At 39.7% G+C, this 18304-nt stretch overlaps 1 protein-coding gene across 2 annotated transcripts; it reads right to left on the bottom strand.

Annotated features, from left to right (window-relative positions):
* Positions 1 to 1400: 1400 nt before the first annotated feature.
* elac2 (elaC ribonuclease Z 2) lies at positions 1401 to 17823 on the bottom strand. 2 transcript variants are annotated; one of them, XM_028456035.1, is made up of 24 exons: positions 17428 to 17823; positions 16610 to 16660; positions 16459 to 16529; positions 15363 to 15427; positions 15233 to 15290; positions 15090 to 15158; positions 14840 to 14929; positions 14620 to 14675; positions 13091 to 13149; positions 11316 to 11388; positions 11134 to 11246; positions 10966 to 11064; positions 10123 to 10261; positions 9910 to 9995; positions 9726 to 9844; positions 9493 to 9586; positions 7871 to 8009; positions 6902 to 6940; positions 6715 to 6824; positions 6289 to 6388; positions 6090 to 6210; positions 4107 to 4185; positions 3562 to 3706; positions 1401 to 1711 (listed from the first exon to the last, which is right to left on the bottom strand). In XM_028456035.1, exons 1-24 carry the CDS (start codon positions 17679 to 17681, stop codon positions 1493 to 1495), a joined length of 2448 nt encoding a protein of 815 aa, XP_028311836.1. In that variant the 5' UTR covers positions 17682 to 17823; the 3' UTR covers positions 1401 to 1492. The 2 variants fall into 2 exon arrangements, with proteins under 2 accessions (XP_028311836.1, XP_028311835.1); XM_028456034.1 differs by having other exon boundaries at positions 9493 to 9589.
* Between the last annotated feature and the right edge of the window lie 481 nt (positions 17824 to 18304).

Below are 18304 nucleotides of genomic sequence, written 5' to 3' on the forward strand. Positions count from 1 at the left end.
AGAAGGTAAACGTAAGAGTTACCAGTGATGAGTAAAGTGACAAAAAATGAGTAAGAGATGGCAAAAAATGGTCCAAAACTGGCAGAAACGTGGCAAGAAAAGGGTGAAAAGTGACTAAAATGGGCTAAAAACAGTCAAGACTGGCAAAAAAATTGAAAAAAAAGGAAATGGAGAGTATACATTAGCAAAAAGTAGCTTAAATAAGCAAAATGTGGCAAAAAATAGTGAGAAAGGGCTAAAATGTGGAACAAAAAGAGGCAAACTGTAGGGAAAAAATGAAACAAGTGTTATTTATAACTTATTTGGATGAAAAGTGGCAAAAAAAAAAAAATGGTTAACGAATTGACAAAAATTGGATGAAAGTGTCAAAAAGAACTTGCAAAAAAAGAAAAAAGGGATATTTATTGGCAAAAGTAACCGAAAATCTGAAAAAACAAACGTGTCAAATTTTTGGGAAAAAACAGGGCAAAAATTGGGACAAAGAAAAAGGTGGAAAGGGGTTAAAAAGTTTCCCCCTTTTAATTTATAATTAGGAGACGCTGGTTGTTCTAGACCCTTTTAGAACACCCTCTCTTTTAAAATCACTGCTCCACCCCTGCACACAGAACGCAGCGCTGCTATGTTGGACAATGAGGTCCTATTTCCTTTGTACAACACATGACTGGGGGCTGTACGGAGGAAACAGGACCTCATTCATACTTTTAAATGTAAATACTCAGTAAAGTGTTGAATTACTGGTGAAATTGGCTGAAGGCATAACAAGAGACAACATTTAGTCATTTAAAGGCTTTTTAAATGCATTTTTAATGGTAATTTCTTTTAATGTGATACTTATTGCCTAAAACGTGCGAACTGAGACTAATATAAACATCATATCCATGTGTGTCTCCAGGATTTCTGCTGTGAAGTTGTTCTCAGTGCACACAGGGGGGCAGACTTCATCTGCTCAGTAGCTGATCCTCTTACACAGAGTTCAAACGCACTTCCTAAATTTCAGTTTTCACACGGTCAAAAAACACAAATGTGAAGATGACGATTTTCATCTTGGAAAAGCCTTTTTCCTTGTTTGACCTTAGTGGGCGGGGCCTCCGAAACAGGAGGCAGTAACAAGTTTATGACGATCGAGCTCAGCCGCTGCATTTATCAACACCTGATCATTTGTACGCTGCGATTGGCCAGATATGGATGTTTCATGAATCAGACGTTGGTCCTGTCGTACGACACAATGTCCACTTAAATTTGCACCCGCTTTCACGCAAAGTTGATAAATGAGGGCCATTGTGAGGCTGATTGTTCAAAATTATGACATTTTTAGATTCCAGGGTTTATAAATCTTTTTATTCAATTTCTCATCATTTTTCTGCCAAAACACATTTAAAATAAATTCAACAAGAGGCAAAAAAGGTTTTTACATATTTTAGCAGTAAATAAGAGTCCTTCAGTTAAATAAAAAGGCCATGAATGTAAATAAAAGTTGACTGTGTGTAAATCATCAGCTGCTCTTCAGCCTCTTCCTCTCCTGTGACGACGTGTCCTCTGCGTCACGTTTGGCGGCGGCTGTGGTGGAGGTGGCGTCCTCGCCGCTGCGTCCTCGAGGGTTCCTGAGCTCCCTCTTCTCCCTGCGCTCCTCCATCTCACCGATGTCCTCTGCAAACAGAGCTTTCAGAGCCGGAGCGAGTTTGGGCAGGACTCGGAAATCTTGGAAGCGAATCTGAAAGAAAAAAAAGACAGAAAATGTCACTTTTTTTCAGATTTTCAGCAGAACTCGCTCTGATTTCATAGACTTTAACACAGTGATTGAACACAGACTGAATATTAACAGTTATTCACTACTGGACTCACTGGGACAGAGAACTGATACTGATTGAGGATTTATTCACACTTTATAATTACAGAAGGGTTAGCAGCAGTGCTAATAAAAGAAGTCAATGGCTAATGAGTTGCTGCGCTAAGTGAGTAGTTTGCATGTTCTCCTTGAGTGAGTGCGTCACTGTGCATGTGTGAAGCACAAAAAGATGAATAAAGAGAAAAGGACGCAGTGATTGTGATTATACCAGCATTTCTTTACATCTGGCCTTTCAAAATAAAAGAGGATGGAGTTAAGTTAAACGCGCGTCAATAGTGATAATAATTATATATATATACACATTTTTTTTCTCGTTTTTGACCATGTTAGTTATACTGTGTTACAGATATATTTTTTTGCATGTATACAAAAAATATATATTTTTTTTATACTGCACGTTATTTGAGCTATATTTATATTTGAGAAAGTGAATGTATAGAATAAATTGTGTGCTGTGTTTTAATTTGAAAAAGAATATTTAAAAAATTGAAGGAAAAAAAATGGAATTCTTATATTTATTTTTTAAATAAATTACTATACATTTCAGGCGACCCCATTTAAAATCCAGGTGACCCCACAGTTGGAAAAACCCTGTATTAATCTTTCACCATCCTCACTAATAATATTCTCATCTCATTTTCCATATCACTAATATTGTGACTATAATTCTAGTTTTGTTTTGTTGGTTTTCCTTTATTTATTTCTAATGTGTGACATTCTTTCTTTCTTTCTTTGCCACTGTTGAATTGTTGAAAGGTGAATCATCTTATTTTTATATTGTCATCCAAAGAAATGATATAAAATGATATAAAATACCCAATAAAGTTATAAAGTAAAATCACATAAAGAGATGAACAGAAGTGAGGAGGAGCTAACGTGACTCTCACTCTAGGGCTGGGCAATATGGACCAAAATTCATAGATTTTTTCTCAAAACGTCGATAAGCAAAATATTGTAATTTTTTCTATATTGACACAATAGAAAACTCGAGTCATTCCATGTATCTTTATATAAGTTTTGTGTGTTTTTGGAGTCACTTTTTTGTGTTTTTGCTGCGTTTTCTGTATTTTTGTTGTCCTTTTGTGCATTTTTCTGTATTCCTCATGTTTTTTGAGTGATTTTGTGCATTTCTGACACATTTATTAACAAACAGCTGTGCAACGTGCACCACATTTGGCCTTTTCTCCTCTAAGGGACAGCACGTGCGAGTGATTTCTGTAGTGTGGCTTTTTTAGGGGAAGGTCTGGGTTAGGACACACTCAGTGATCATCTAACTCAGCTTTAATAATAATAATAATAATAATATATTTTATTTGTAATACATTTGATACCAAATCTCAAAGTGCGACAGGATTTAAAAATAAATGAAACATGAGAAATAGTGAAAACATAATATAATCAAATTTAAATATATTGATATTAATAAAGCACCTTTATTGGAGGAGACTCAAAGCACGTACGGTAACCATTATTCATTCACACCAGTCACTCACATCAGTCAGTCGGTGGTGGTAAGCTACAATGTAGCCACAGCTGCCCTGGGTCAGACTGACATTTCACACCTCCCACCTCTGACCACCACCAACATTCGTGCACAATTCATATATGATAATTGTTGCCCAAGGCCACAACGACAACGACTCAGATAGAGCAGGATTCGAACCCCCAACCCTTCGATTGTTAGACGACCTGCTCTACCTCTGGGCCTATCTCACCCTCATGTGGTCGAAGGATATTCCCACGCGGTCGGTGAAGTCGGCGCTGAACAGCGGGATCTTGGCGTAGCGCTGGCTGAAGTGGTTGAGCATGATGAAGCCGGCGTTCATCCTCATGCCGATGTTGATGGCCTGAGAGGTCGTGCTGTGGGAAAACAGAGCGCACGAGTCTTCGTCAACACCTGAACAGATTTCTGAGCCTCGTCTCTGTTCTCTGAAGTCATTCTTGGTTTATTTATCGTTTTTACAGATTGACAGTGAAAGGAAAAAAGTAATAATCTTCTGGTCACATCGTTGGGTCTCCACGAGTCTGCTACGTGGGTCCTATAATGAATCACTGATCCTGCCAGTGACGGCATTCATCTGAAACCTTTGATCCTGTCGTTTACTGTGATTTTTGAGGACTTTACGTCTTTTGTTTACTGAGCAGCAGCTTTGAAGAGGATGAATCTAAGAATCTAAGGTTCATGAGTCCTGATTCAGTACAAAGACTCGACTCTTTAACCCAGAGACTGAGAATCCTGTGGGATGAATAAAGCTGTGACCTGTGTCTCTTCTCCACAGCTTCCTCTATCAGCTCGTCCTCCAGCGTCGCCTCGTGGATCAGCAGAGTCGCATCTTTTCCTACAAAAAAAAACCAAACACAACAAGTGTGACTCACTGTTTGTTCTTTATTCTATTTTAAAAAGTAAAGAATCATCCAAACTAGGCAAAACCTGTATCTGGATTTGTTGACAAGTTTGATCTTTTTACTAATAAAACTGAAAGTAATAAAGCAGGAAAAACAGAAGACTGACCTTGACCTTTAATATGACCTTGAACAAAGGTCAAGGTCACACACTGAAAGGAAATAATGTTCAATGGTACCAGTCTGAGCACTGTCTCTTAATCTGAGGCCAAGTTATAGGAAAAAAAAGTGTATTTTTGTTTTGGCTGAGCGTTGAGGTCTCACTTTGAGGAGTTCTTGACCTTAAATATTACCTTGAGTGAAGGTCAAGGTCACACATAGAAAGGAAATGTTGCTCAATGGTACCAGTGGCCAAGTTATAGAAAAAAAAAGTATTTTTTTGTGACGTCATGAACTTTGACTGATGAAACAAAATACTCCACTTGAAATGAGCTTTTCATAAATCGAACTTGTATGATACATATTCGTAGAGATAAAGAAAATTTTGGTTTTTGACACTTGACCTTGACATTTTGGCTCCAAAATGATGACACATCCTTGACATTGTCCCTATGAGATGACATATTAGTGCTGCATTAACAGCCTAGGAGAAGTTCCACCACAAAGGAGTTGCGGAAGAAAAATAAAAATAATAAGAACTCCTACGAGAACAGTATACAATAACAAATAAACGTTGTGGTTATTTTGTTTTACTGACTTACAAAGTCAAAACAGAAATACATAAAAATCAAAAACCAGACCAGCAGCATTTTTATGTTTTAAAATAAAATCTAGTGATATTTAGATATTAATGAGGAAATTATGGATGAGATCTTCATGTTTTAAGCTCACTACACAGAGGGGACCCACAGACGGGGTCGGACTAACGCGTTAGCCACATTACTGATGAACTGGTGAATTTAAACGTTATTACATAAATTAATAGATTTTTTGAAAAAACGGGATTTTACAAAAAGTATGCAGATCATGTGTGATTAAAGGAACCAGAGGTGGTGTAATGAATCTACTGGTGCTCCTCGTTTCTTGTGATCAACTTCGGTCTGTGTTGACGGCTGCAGTTAGTGGCTCATCGTATTAAAACAATTATTTTTGAAAAAGTGTCAAATGGGAGAAGTTGTAACATCTATTGTTCTTCACACCAACCCCACAGTCGATAGTCAGTCACCTGTTTATTTGGATACTATTTGAACCATAACACCATAAAACTTGAGCAGCTTTTTACGAGCGCAAACATCCACAGACTTAATGAAAACATGAGCAGGAATAAATCCTAAACACTTCTATTGTGTGAGGAGACCTGGTCCAGGACCTGTGGAGGGAAAGCATGTGTAGTGGACTTCAGTTCTGGTTCTGTTCACTCTGACAGAATGTAAAATATGTGCTTAAGCTCTCGCTCTAATTTTCCCCATAAATATCCAAATATCTCAAACAGAACAAGATTTCACCATTATTATTTTCATTTTAAAACATGCTTATCTGGTTTTTGATGTTTCTGTTTTGGATTCAAGTCAGTAAAACTAAATAACCACACTGTTAATTTGTTATTTTGATTTGGTTTTGAAACGGAATAACCAAAGAATGAAGGGTACATGGACTATAAACAAACTCTTCAGCTGATTTTCATCCCACAGGAAATAAATGACGGGGCTTTGAAGGATCTAACGAACAGATACTGAATCCAGTCCAGCAGTTTAAGACGAGTCAATGAGCTCCGTCAGCGTCTGATTAATTATTCAAAACCAGCAGCTCTGTCGAGCTACAGGCTTCACTGGGAATCAATCAGACATCAAAAAGGCTCCCAGGGACGCCCCGGAGTGTCGGCTGCACTTTGATCACTGACCGATGTGAACCAGCGCGTCGCAGGGCATGGTGTCCCCGGAGAAGACCAGTTTCCAGCCTGAGCGATGGACGAAGCTGCAGCCAAAGGCGTTCCTGCAGTGACGCACCGCGCACGTCTGAAACTGAAGGGAAACCACAGTGAGCAAAGTCGCCATGGGAACCAATCAGAGAGGTGTGAACGTCAGCCGGTGTCTGCGGACCCTCTGGAGGTCGTTCTGCCTCAGCATTCCCTGGATGAAGTTTGCGGTCCTCGGTCGGGGCGTCTCAGCGTCTTCAGACAGAAGCTTGTTGGGAATTAAACTGAAAAACAAAAATAAACTATTCTTTCAAACCTGAAAATCTTTATATGTGTACTAGGGCTGGGAGACATATCGACTTTTTTATTTTGGAGATATAGAAATATCGCCTTTATCAATATATTATAATTTTATATCTTACTATGAATTAAAATACTTGTTTTAAGAGTCGCTGCTTTTACTACTTATCATGTAAATTAAAACATGTAAAGCTCAGTTAGATGATCACACAGATTTTTCAAATTACTGCAATAACTGTAATTAATGATCAATTACGCGATTACAATTATAATTGACCCTCAGTGAACTTGAGGATTTTAGTGGACGTACTGGATGTGAGGAAGGATCTCCTGACAGGAGTGGTTATACTGGTTGAGCCACGACATGAGCTGCACTGGAGCCAGCAGGTAAACAGGACTGAAGGGTTTTCTCAGAGTCGCCTGGAGACGAGAACACAACGAGAGAAAAAAGAAACAACATCCTCCTCCGCCGCGTCGGACGTGCGTGTCTAACTTACGAGCGCTCGCTCCCTCTGATAGAGCAGCATCAGCAGCCCCTGAAACACCAGGACAACAGTCATGGATCAGAGTCAGAGCAGCAGCCGTGGTCAGTGTATGATTAAGTCGTTGAATTTTCTGGGTCAAGAAGGGATAAACAAACACTTAAAAATTGGTTGATTTTTAATTTTTGTTTCCAAAAACAGAATTTTTAGAGGACAGAAACAAAAAACGCCCATTTTCATGATGATGATGAGTCCTGAGTCATGTACTGAGTGTGCATCGTATTGAGATTTTATTTGCGCATATATGCACATGCACACTACCAGAAAATGAATTTTTGCTAAAAAAAAAATTATTCGTTTTTGTTTATTTTTGTTTTCAAAGTGAACGGACACGTGTTTTATTTGTTTATTGTATTAGGTTATAATCTCAGTATGGAGGTAAACTCATGACACCGGAAGTTGTTCTTTTCAAAATAAGAGCACATATGTAAAAATATATTAATTATCTCTATATTTTCCCTGCTGTTTAAAATGTCTTTGGAACCGCACGACAAAATCATTTTAAAAAAGGCAAAACAAAATAATTATATCGCAGCGAATTGCGTAGGAGTTTTTCAGCGAGATTTTATACAGAAAATGGTTTAATACAGCAGGATAAATACAGAGATAATTCATATATTTTGGCACCAGAAAAACAGCAGCGTCCTCATGTATGTGCTCTTATTTAAAAAAACAAAAAACTTCCGGTGTCACCATAATTTTTTGTTTCTGTCCTCTGGTATTTCTGTTTTTTGGGTTTTTGAAACAAGCTGATTTTTAAATGCTTGTTTATCCCTTCTTGACCCTGATAAATAAATATTCCTTGAATTTGAATTTTAGTTTTTCAATTAAACAACGAAAAGCAAACAGCCTATAGTTTTTTGTCCAAAACAGACACTGACCATCCGTCCGTCACCTTGCCCACAGGCTGCTGCAGCTTCTTACCGTGTGATGGTCGGCGTGCAGGTGTGAGATGAAGACGGTGGAGATCTTGGACAAAGCTTCGTCCACGCCGTCGCCGTAGTGTCTGCAGAGCTGACCGAACGTTCCCTCGCCGCAGTCGAGCAGCAGCGACTGAGTTGAGCTGTGAGCGACACACACACAGATTAATCAGGTTGACTTTCCTCCAATGAGTGTGCAGCAGGTAAATCAGCAGATTAAAGGTGCGTTCACACCGAACGCGACTGAAGCGACTACAGTCGCTTAAATCGATCGTGATGAGTGGCGCTTTTCGCTCCAGTGGTGTGATGACAGGGAACAGTGTGCATCTGCGGAGCCGGTGACAGCAGCGGTGAGAGGGCTGCTGCATGGAGAGGGCTGATCACTTCTTCGACTGCCATACTTTTACAGCACGTATCATAGACGGCGCCGCTTTTACGGTTTAAATAATCAACCTACGGCGTAAGTAAAGGATGAGTTCACTCTGAATATAAGTGTATTCACGGAGCTGCTGCCTTGGCTCTACAGACAGTAACGGCCAGGGGAGTTGTTGCTTAAAGTCGCTTGAAAAGTTCACATTTTTCAACTTTGAGTGACTGGGTCGCGCATGACCAAGTCACCGGAAACGTGCAAGTCGTGTTGCTTGAAGGGAGGTTGCTTGATGTGCGTCATTTATATTGATTTTAAATGTAATCTAATCGCTTCAGTCACGTTCGGTGTGAATGCTCCTTAAAGTCCGAGTAAAGCAGAAATAAATGTATGTTATGAGTTTGTCACACCACAGAAACATTGACCACTGAGCCAATTTTAAAAGATGAAAAAAATCACAAAGTGTATAAAAATAGGTCTCAAAATGATGGAAAAACAAGCACTTCTCTCTGCTCTGAAACGCTGGGGGCGTGTCAGTTGGAGGTCCTGGAACCACGCCCACGCGCGAGAAGGGCACCGCCTCTGTGTACTGTGTCTATGGGAGAGAGCAGTGTGAAAGTGGCTCCAGCGTCGATACTGCTTCTCCGATTGGTTTTCCAAAAGTGCTCGAATCGGGCCACATGGAAAGGTCTGCTCCGCCTGAGTCTGAATATGTGAATCCCTCCCATGTATAGTCAGAACTGCCCCTGCTAGAGGCGAAAGACAACTGCGGTGCAAAAAAAGTCCCTATTTCATAGAAAATCTGGCACCAGCGTCCAAATATGTGGTTTGTTTTTGACTCGGGGTCGAACTGAGCCCGCTGGAGGTTGCGGTAGTTTGGTGTGCTTCAGCAGCAGGGTCCGGTTAATGCTAATGATAGCTCTGTTACGTAACGCGTCTATGATTTATGACCCGCCCATTAAATCCTAAACACAGAAGTTTGAAACACAGTTTGTGAAGCCGAGCTCCACAATTACATTATAAATGGTTGAATGGCTTTTTACTGTACATGTTTTAAGAAAATACATTTATGACCTATTTAATGTGTATAGAAGACAAATTGCTGAATTTGCTTTACACAGACTTATAAGCATTATATGAAGTTAGTGTGCAAGGCTTTTTACGTTTCAACATTTCCCAAACTCCGTTTCAGGGTTTAACAATTTCATGTTAAACTTTCTGTTTTGTTTCCCGTGGTAACAGAAAATCCGAGTTCCTACCTGATGTTCACCAAAGTGCCGCTGACGTTCCTGATCTTCATCGGAAGAGCCGATCCCGTCCCCAGAAACACCACCTCGGGATATTTTTCTCCTTCTGCTGCAAAACAAACAAAACACAAACTAACCCCCATGTTTCACTGGAACGTGTATCTGCTGCATAATGACATGTTTCCATTAAAGTCAATGTGTGACATTTCCAACCCAGCCTTTCACCCAGTGCTGCTAACACCGACCGTGTTGCTCTGAAGCGTCCGAGCGAATCCTCTCACACGCCTCCACTTCTTCAAGGAAATTGGGGACCTCAGACGCCTCCTTCACGAACTCCTCTGAGCTGCAGGAAAGAATGGCGTCTCTACAGAAAGGACACAAAGCTGCAGAACTGAAGGAAAAATGGGTGAAAGTAAAGATCAAACCAACCTCTGCCACTCCATGACCGGTCGGAACTGGAACTTCAGGAGACACTCGGCTCTCACGTTGGGAATGTGTAAGGCCGCCCCAGGATCCTGTAGAAGGAAAAAGACCAGGAACTTTAAGGTTCCAAATGTTCCCACACCTCCACTCAGGTGGAGCTGAGCTTTGTACACACTGGGAGCACAGCCTAGTAAGAGAGCTCCTGATTGGTCTGGTTACTTTGGCTGTGTAGGCCTTCAGCTGGGGGAAGATGTCGGGGTGGATCATGCCGAGCTGGCTCTGGATCTTGTGGCTGCGAACGTTGTGGGACGTGGACACGTGCTCGTTGAGGATCAGGTGTTCAGTGGAGGGCGGGAACCTGCGCGCACACACGGAAAACAAACGGAAAATACAGTTGAGTTCCTGAAACAGAAATGGCAACACTCTTATTTTGCTATTTTTTAAAGCAGAAAATGTAATCTCACACTGAATATATCCTTACATCATGTTTTGGGAAAATATCACACATTTACACACAATTTGTCTTCGTAAATGGGACAGAAATATCAATTCTCACAAATAAAATCGGACATAATATGAGGTGATATGACAGACTTCACTTTCTGAAATGAAAATGATTAAATGACAGACAAAACTAACACCTAAACATGTTGTTGAGAGACAATATCACACATTTCCTCCACATTTTTCACTGTAAAACAAACGGGCTCATGTTGGCTTTAACAAGCGTTGGAAACGGCTGAATGTCAAATAACAGCATGCGTTTGTTTCTTTGCATTTCTGCTGCATATAAATATGAAATTAATGATAATTACCTCCATTAATCATATTAAGCCCAATTTAGGAAGTTTAATAGCCTGTAATAACGTCTGATTATGGAAAGACGATAAAAGGAAAACAAAAGGAAAATGTGTACACTGGTGCAGAAATGAAAAATGAGAGACTTTATAAAACAGAAAGACTTTATGTGCAAACAATTTTTTTTTCCCAACATGTTCCCATGAATAAACACTGTGTGATTGAATCCTGTCTTTTTGTTTGTATTTTACTTTGAAAACCAACCTCTCCATCCACTGCTTGTACTGATCCGTGTTCAGCACCGACTCCGGCGTCATGTGGACAACCAGCACCGCCGCGTCCTCGCCCTGTCCCGTCTGGTACCTGAAAACAAGAAAAGATGACGGTTCAGACTAAATAAACACTGAGCTCACGTCTCACGAGCACCGTCACCTGCTCAGCTGCTGATTGGTGCAAACGGCGTGGACGAACGCCTCCGATGGACACTCCACCACCAGGAAGGCGGGGCCAGGGTCGGTGGGAGTGCACACCTGCTCGGGTCGGATCTGAAAGGAACCAAAAGAGTAAACGGATGCAGACGGAGTGCATGGAATGTTCAGAGCGTGGCTTCCTACCTCCGTCCCGTTGTACACAACGCACTTCCCGGATTTCAGGGTCGAAACCAGCGGGCCGATGGCTGCTGTGCCACTACACACACACGCACACACGAATCATTTTATTTTCAAATAAACACTGTACAAACATTTAAACTTAAAGTCCGCGTAATGCACAAATTAATGTGTGTTATGAGTTTGTCACACCACAGAAACATGTGTCATTGACCACTGAGCCAAATTTGAAAAATGAAAAAAAAAAAAAAAAATGCTAAGATACACTAAGACCTAAAATTAGGTCTCTTTGGTCTGAAATGCTGGGGGCGTGTTCGTTAGAGGCACTGGAACCACGCCCACGCACAGGAAGGGCACGCCTCCTTACTGTGTCTATGGGAGAGAGCACTGTGAAAGTGGCTGCAGCGTCAATAGTGCTTCCAAAAGTGCTCGGATTGGGCCAAACGAGATAACAGCGGAAAGTCCAAGTCCGAAAATGTGCATTCCTCCCGGGTAGAGTCAAAACTGCACCCGTTAGAGGTGAAAAACAAAATTGCGGTGGATAAACTTGGTAATTTCATGGGAAATGTGGCACCAGCGGACGCGTTTTATTCCTGAGTCCAAATATGTGGTTTGTTTTCGGCTAGGGGCCGAATTGCGCCCGCTGGAGGGCGGCGAAGTTTGGTGTGCTTCAGCAGCAGGGTCGGGTTTATGCTAATGATGGTTGCGTTACGTAACGCGTCCCTGATTTCTGACCCGCCCATTAAATCCTGAACACAGAAATCAGAAATACAGTTTTTTAAGCCTTGCTCCACAATTACATTATAAATGGTTTAATGGATTTTTGCATGTTTTAAGAAAATACATTTATGACGTATTTAATGTGTTTAGAAGAAAATGTCAGAATTTGCTTTACACAGACTTTAACATGAAAGCAGGGTCATGGGCAAGTGTCATTACATTCCATTAACACAAATAAAGAATTAAAAAAAACAAATAAATGAATAAATATTAATGAAAATAATAGAGTAAAAAAATAATTTAAAAAGAAAATTAACATTCAATTAAGTTTTCAATTATTCATATTCGATTACAATTTATTCACAATTACGGTGACTGTAGTTTTTTCTGATAACAATCAAATTACAATTATTATTTTTCCACTGAAAGTCAATTACAATTATTTTCTCAATTACTAAAGTTAGTAAAATCACAATTTTGCTAACTTTTATTTATATAACGCTAAAAAACAGCCCACATGGGACCAAAGTGCTTTGTTGTGATGATTGTATGTGCTTTTTTATGTTTTATATGTTTGTTATATGTTATAGTTTTAGCATCTTTACATTTAAAATGCTAGTGCATTGATTATAACATCATGTAAAAACCCAAATAGGGACAAGAGATTTTAGCAATAGCTAAATGAACACTTTGTACAAAACATCAGTACAGTATTGTTACTCTTTGTATCGTCCCTATTTAAACATTTATTTTTTTTTTAATTATAATTATTATTATTTTACTTTAAATAAATTCTATTACATCCCAACTCTTCTAACCCTTACCACCTGTATGGGTGTGAAGATTCCCTCACAGGTAGTAGGAAAACTTGATATGAAACATGTTTTAATCATTGTTAACTACATGTGTGTAAGCCATAGAACTGTAACATGGTTTACCAGTTTTATGACAATTACAAAGTCAATTATCTGAACTCAATTACAATTCAATTAAGATGATAGACATGATTTATCCATTTTTAAAAACGTGTGTGAAAATGTGGAGCAGAGGATGATACGTACACAGGAAGGCCGAGCTCCTTCGCCTGAGCAACCAGGAAGTTTCCTTTCTTTGGGTGAAGCTGTGAACGCAATGTTACACACACACACACACACACACACACACACACACACACACACACACACACACACACACACACACACACACACACACACACACACACACACACACACACACACACACACACACACACACACACACACACACACACACACACACACACACACACACACACACACACACACACAGCTTTATGGGAGTGATGAGGACCACAGTGACAGGTACGATCAGCCGCTAGGGGCCAGAATCTAAGAAGTGGAAATATTTTTCAAACACAAAGATTATTATTTAAATTCTGGTTCTATAGTAAACAATACAAAACTGCATAATAGTTCTTTTTCTTTTTGAAAGTGCAACTGAAAATGTTTTTGTGCCTTAACAATTGGACTTAAAAAACAGTCATTTTACTGTATTTAGGTCAGATATTTGTTTGAACCAGCAGAGGGCGCTGGTAACCCAGTGGTCGGTTGGCATGCAGATATTTTGCAGTGAAGAAGAGATGCTACGCGCTAGCAGACAGAGCTAATAGAAAAACGTGACTTTTACAGATATTCACGTAATATTACAGATATTCTTTCGGTGCTAAAGGGTTAAGGAATCATTTATGAACATGTTTAAAAGTAGAAGATGGCCAGAAAGAAAGTATTAGTAGATTTCGCTCGCCACCAACACTTCTGGGTAGCAGTTAAAAAAAGTACTGCGATTCAATTTTCACAGCATCGATGTGAATCGTTATACCTATGAATCGATTTTTAACTGCCTTACGATTAATCGTTACATCCCTACCTTTAGTCATTTTGCGTGCTTTTGTAGTTGTTTCGTGTATTGAAGTCATGTGTATTTTTATTGTTGTTTGGTATATTTTTCTCTCATTTTGTGCAGTTTTATTATTTGGTGTAATTTTGGAGTCATTTTGTGTATTTCTGTGGTTGTTTTTCACATTTTTTTAGTCATATTGTGTGTTTTAGGAATCATTCTGTCTTGTTTGTTGTCATTGTGTGTTTTTTGAGTCTTTTTGTTTACTTTTCTCTCAAGTTTGGGTTTTTGTCGTTGTTTTGTGTATTTTTGTCGACATTACTAATACTTTTAGGTCATTTTGTGTGTTTAATTCAGTCTTTTTTATGTACTTTTTGTGTCATTTTTTATAATTTTTTGTCATGGTGCGTGCTTTTGTAGTTGTTTCGTGTATTGGAATCGTGTATTTTTGTAGTATTTTTAGATATTTTTCTCTCTATTTGTGTGGTTTTGTTGTTACTGGAGTCGTTTTGTGTATTTTTGTTGTCGTTTTTTCATTTATTTTAGTCATATTGTGTGCTTTAGTTATTTTGTGTGTTTGTGGAATCATTTTGTCTAGTTTTTTTGTCATTTCGTGTGAAGTCAGTTTTTTTTTTTTGTCCTTTTGTATTTTTCTGTCTGTTTGTAGTTTTTTTGCTGTTTTATTGATGCCCATGTCTGTAATTGAGCGTCCCACCTTACAAACAAACGCCACCACTAACGACGAGTCTCTGACAGCCGTCCTTTGCTCATCTGCAAACACAACACAGTTCACCTGAGCTCTTATTTTGAAAAACTGAACTGTTCATTTTGAACATTTTATTTAAAATAACCTGTCAAAAACCATGTTGACTTGCTTTATTGTTATTTATCCTCTTCACAACCTTACACTCTGAGTCCTATAATGATATCCTCACCCGTGTCCTCGTCTCTCCTTGGAGAACTCGGAGAGGGCGAGTTTCCGGGCGACCTCTGGGACTCTTTTTGTCCGTCGTTCTTCGAGTTCGCTTTTGAGGAAATTATTTAAAAAGGCAGACAAAAACATTGACTATACATGTCACACAAAGTTCCAGTTGATTTCCAAAAATGAAGAAATAAGTCGCACTGGGCTATAAGTCACATGTCTGAATTGTAATTCATTTAAAGGAGCAGAACTTATGAACTCACCAAATATGGGCACTTGGTAAACCGTCATAGTCTCATCCGTGTACGCCCCCTCAGTGTACGGTCGCACCGCTGTGAGCACAAAACACAGGTTAGACACACAAACGCCCCCAGTGTGATGACTGGGAGGACGACGCTGGGCGTACACAGTTTGATGTCGTGCAGAGGTCCAGAAAACGACTTGATGGCACTCAGGTAGTTCTCCTGTGGTTGGAAAAGAGCCGTAATCAGAGGTTGAATTAAACATCTCCTATTGTGTGTGTGTGTGTGTCTCACCAGCTGTGGAGGTCCAGAGAGGACACACTCTGGGACGCCGGTGTCCTTTAAGGTCAGAATCATCCCTGAAACACAACACAAACTGTGTCACTACAGCCAATATGACTCTGCCAAGCAAAATAGCTGCAAACGTATGGAATTGTGCATTTATCTCCTGCCAGGGGTGGACTGGTCATGTGACATGCCGGGCATCAACCCAGTGGGCCGTCGACCCAAAGTGGGCCGGTCCACCATGGTATCATGGTGACCAAAAGAAAAGAGTGAAAAGTGACTGAAATGGGCCAAAAACAGTCAAGAGTGGCCAATAAATGGGCAAATAAAGAGAAACCAGGTGGTATGTAATGGTAAAGGATGGCTTAAATGGGCAAAATGCAACAAAGAATAGTGAAAAAGGGCAAAAATGTTGAACAAAATGTAGGGGAAAAGGGAAACAAGTGGTATTTATTGGTCAAAAGTTACTGCTTATTTGGATGAAAAGTGGCCAAAGAAAGGACAAAAATTTGATAAGTGTCAAAAAGAACTTGCAAAAATGGATAAAAAAGTAGAAAAAAAGGATATTTATTGGCAAAAGGGGCAAAAATTGGACAAAGGAAGTTTGAAAAAGGGGTTAAAAATCATTCAAATTTAGACAAAGAGCCACATGTTGAGAATCACAGACTTAATAACGACTTCTACATGGCGTCGCTGATAATGCAGTGGGCTGGGGCCTCATGTACAAAAGGTACGTACGCCCAGAAACGCTTGTACGTCAGAATCCACGGCACGAACGTACGTTTCTACATAGTTGATTTAATATTCTATGGATTTATGAGGCACACTACCAAAATAACGCAATACATTCATACATTAACCTCTGAGCTGCTGTCGTCATATCATTTACACATTTTATGTGAGTTAGTTTTTTTTATCTGTGTAATGTGAGTCAGAAACATGTTGTCTGTCTGTGTCATGTCTGTGAGCTGATCTACAACAGCTGACCTCTGAGTAACACACACGTCTGAACACTTTAACGCTTTCAGTCCAGCCTTCATTAGCAGCCTCACACACATATCGTTATCAGGATATATGTATAAATCTAGCTATCGCACTGCACTACCTGACAGTCCTCCCACGTTCTCCCAACTCAGTCTGGTCAGGAAGATGTTGTCCAAGCGAGCGGCTTTCAACCTGAGGGATGGACACGTTAGCATTAGCAGACACGTTAGCACTCACGCACGAATGGAGAAGAATCAACGCGTGTGTCTTACTTATGTTCCTGCATCAGCCTCTGCGTGCCTTCACCACAGTTGAACAAATATCTGACACACACACACACACACACACACACACATACACACACACACACACACACACACACAAAGAAAGATTTAGAAATATACATACATATAGCTTTACAGAGGTACAGAGACTAGAGCTTTATAGAGGCATTGATAAAAAGATAGACATTATAGAGTTTAGAGCTGCAACTAATGATTATTTTCATATTTGATTAATGAGTCAATAATTTAATTGATTAATCAATGAATCAGATTTTTTTTTTTTTTTAAAAACAGTTTATCTATAAAGTACATTTAAACCCTGCTTAAGCTGAGGTGCGTGCACACACACTAACTGTGCACGCAGGGCCGGCCTTCCCGACAGGCAACACAGGCGGCCACCTATGGCGACATCTGCTGGACGGCTGCTAAACTGCACCGCCCATTTTAATTTTTTTCATAATAATTTAAAAAGGTATAATAAACGTAAAACACACCGTTTACAACCACTGTACATGTTTCATCGTAATTGAACATCAATATTAAAAATCTGTAACTATACCTGCTAATTTTCTGCAGATATTTATTTTATTTTAATTCTTGCTCTATTTTATATAATGATACAGTGGCTGTTTGCACGTTGTGTTCTTTGGTTTTAAGATTTGTGTTACTGACAATAAAACCAAACCATCCTTGGACTGAAAATTTCATATTTATTTTAACTTTTAATTGCACTGTTTGGCATTGCGTGTGTGTACGTGTTTACGTGTGTGTGCACCTGTGTTTACATGTTGTGCGTGTGTGTGTACCTGTTGAACTCGGAGAACACGTACAGAGACGCAGCGTTATCTCTACTACCTGCTCCGACCACCTGCGCGTACACGATTGCGGGTCCGTGCGCGTCCCCGCGCTTGCTGCGGCTCTCCTTGGTCCTGAACGCGCGCAGCGGCTCGCGCGTGCCGCCGCTGCTCGCCATCATGCGGGACAAACACAAACTTTTCCCCACGAGTCCGTTCACCGACAGCCACGAGCGCAAGCGGAGCGTCACGCGGACAGTGTTCATAATACACGGGCCGTGTGCACGTCGACGGCTCCTGTTTCACTGAACGCAGACCGTTAAGGTCAACGAAACATCGTCCGTTACCGGATTAATCAGCAAACAGTCACCACGGTGGAGGGCGTGTGACCGTGTGACACACGTGATATTATTTCCGGCCACTAGTGATGGCGTCATCAACTTTTTACAACGAGGAGGTGGGGACACTCTTTCTGACGTAAATAAACTGCAGAAGTATTTATTTTTTTTTAATTATAATTATTAAATATGATTGAATATATTATCACATAATCTAAATCTATTAAGCATGTTATTTAACATTATGTTATTTATTATATTATGGTCTATAATCAGAACAATGGTAGCCAATTCACAGTAGCTTTAGTGTATATATATATATATATATATATATATATATATATATATATTGTTTTCATGGTGCAATGACCTTTCTTGCCACGTCTTTCTGTGTGTGTATATTTCTTTTTTTATTTATTCTGTTTTATTTTACTTATAAACTAATAAAGGTTATCTGTGTCTTTTATCTTTATATACTTATCATTAAACGTGAAAAAATAAACAACCAAATAATTAGTACTATTTATAAACGTAAACAGATCACTTAGTCA

This window comes from Gouania willdenowi, chromosome 8 (assembly GCF_900634775.1).
Source record: "Gouania willdenowi chromosome 8, fGouWil2.1, whole genome shotgun sequence".
Lineage (NCBI taxonomy): Eukaryota > Metazoa > Chordata > Actinopteri > Blenniiformes > Gobiesocidae > Gouania > Gouania willdenowi.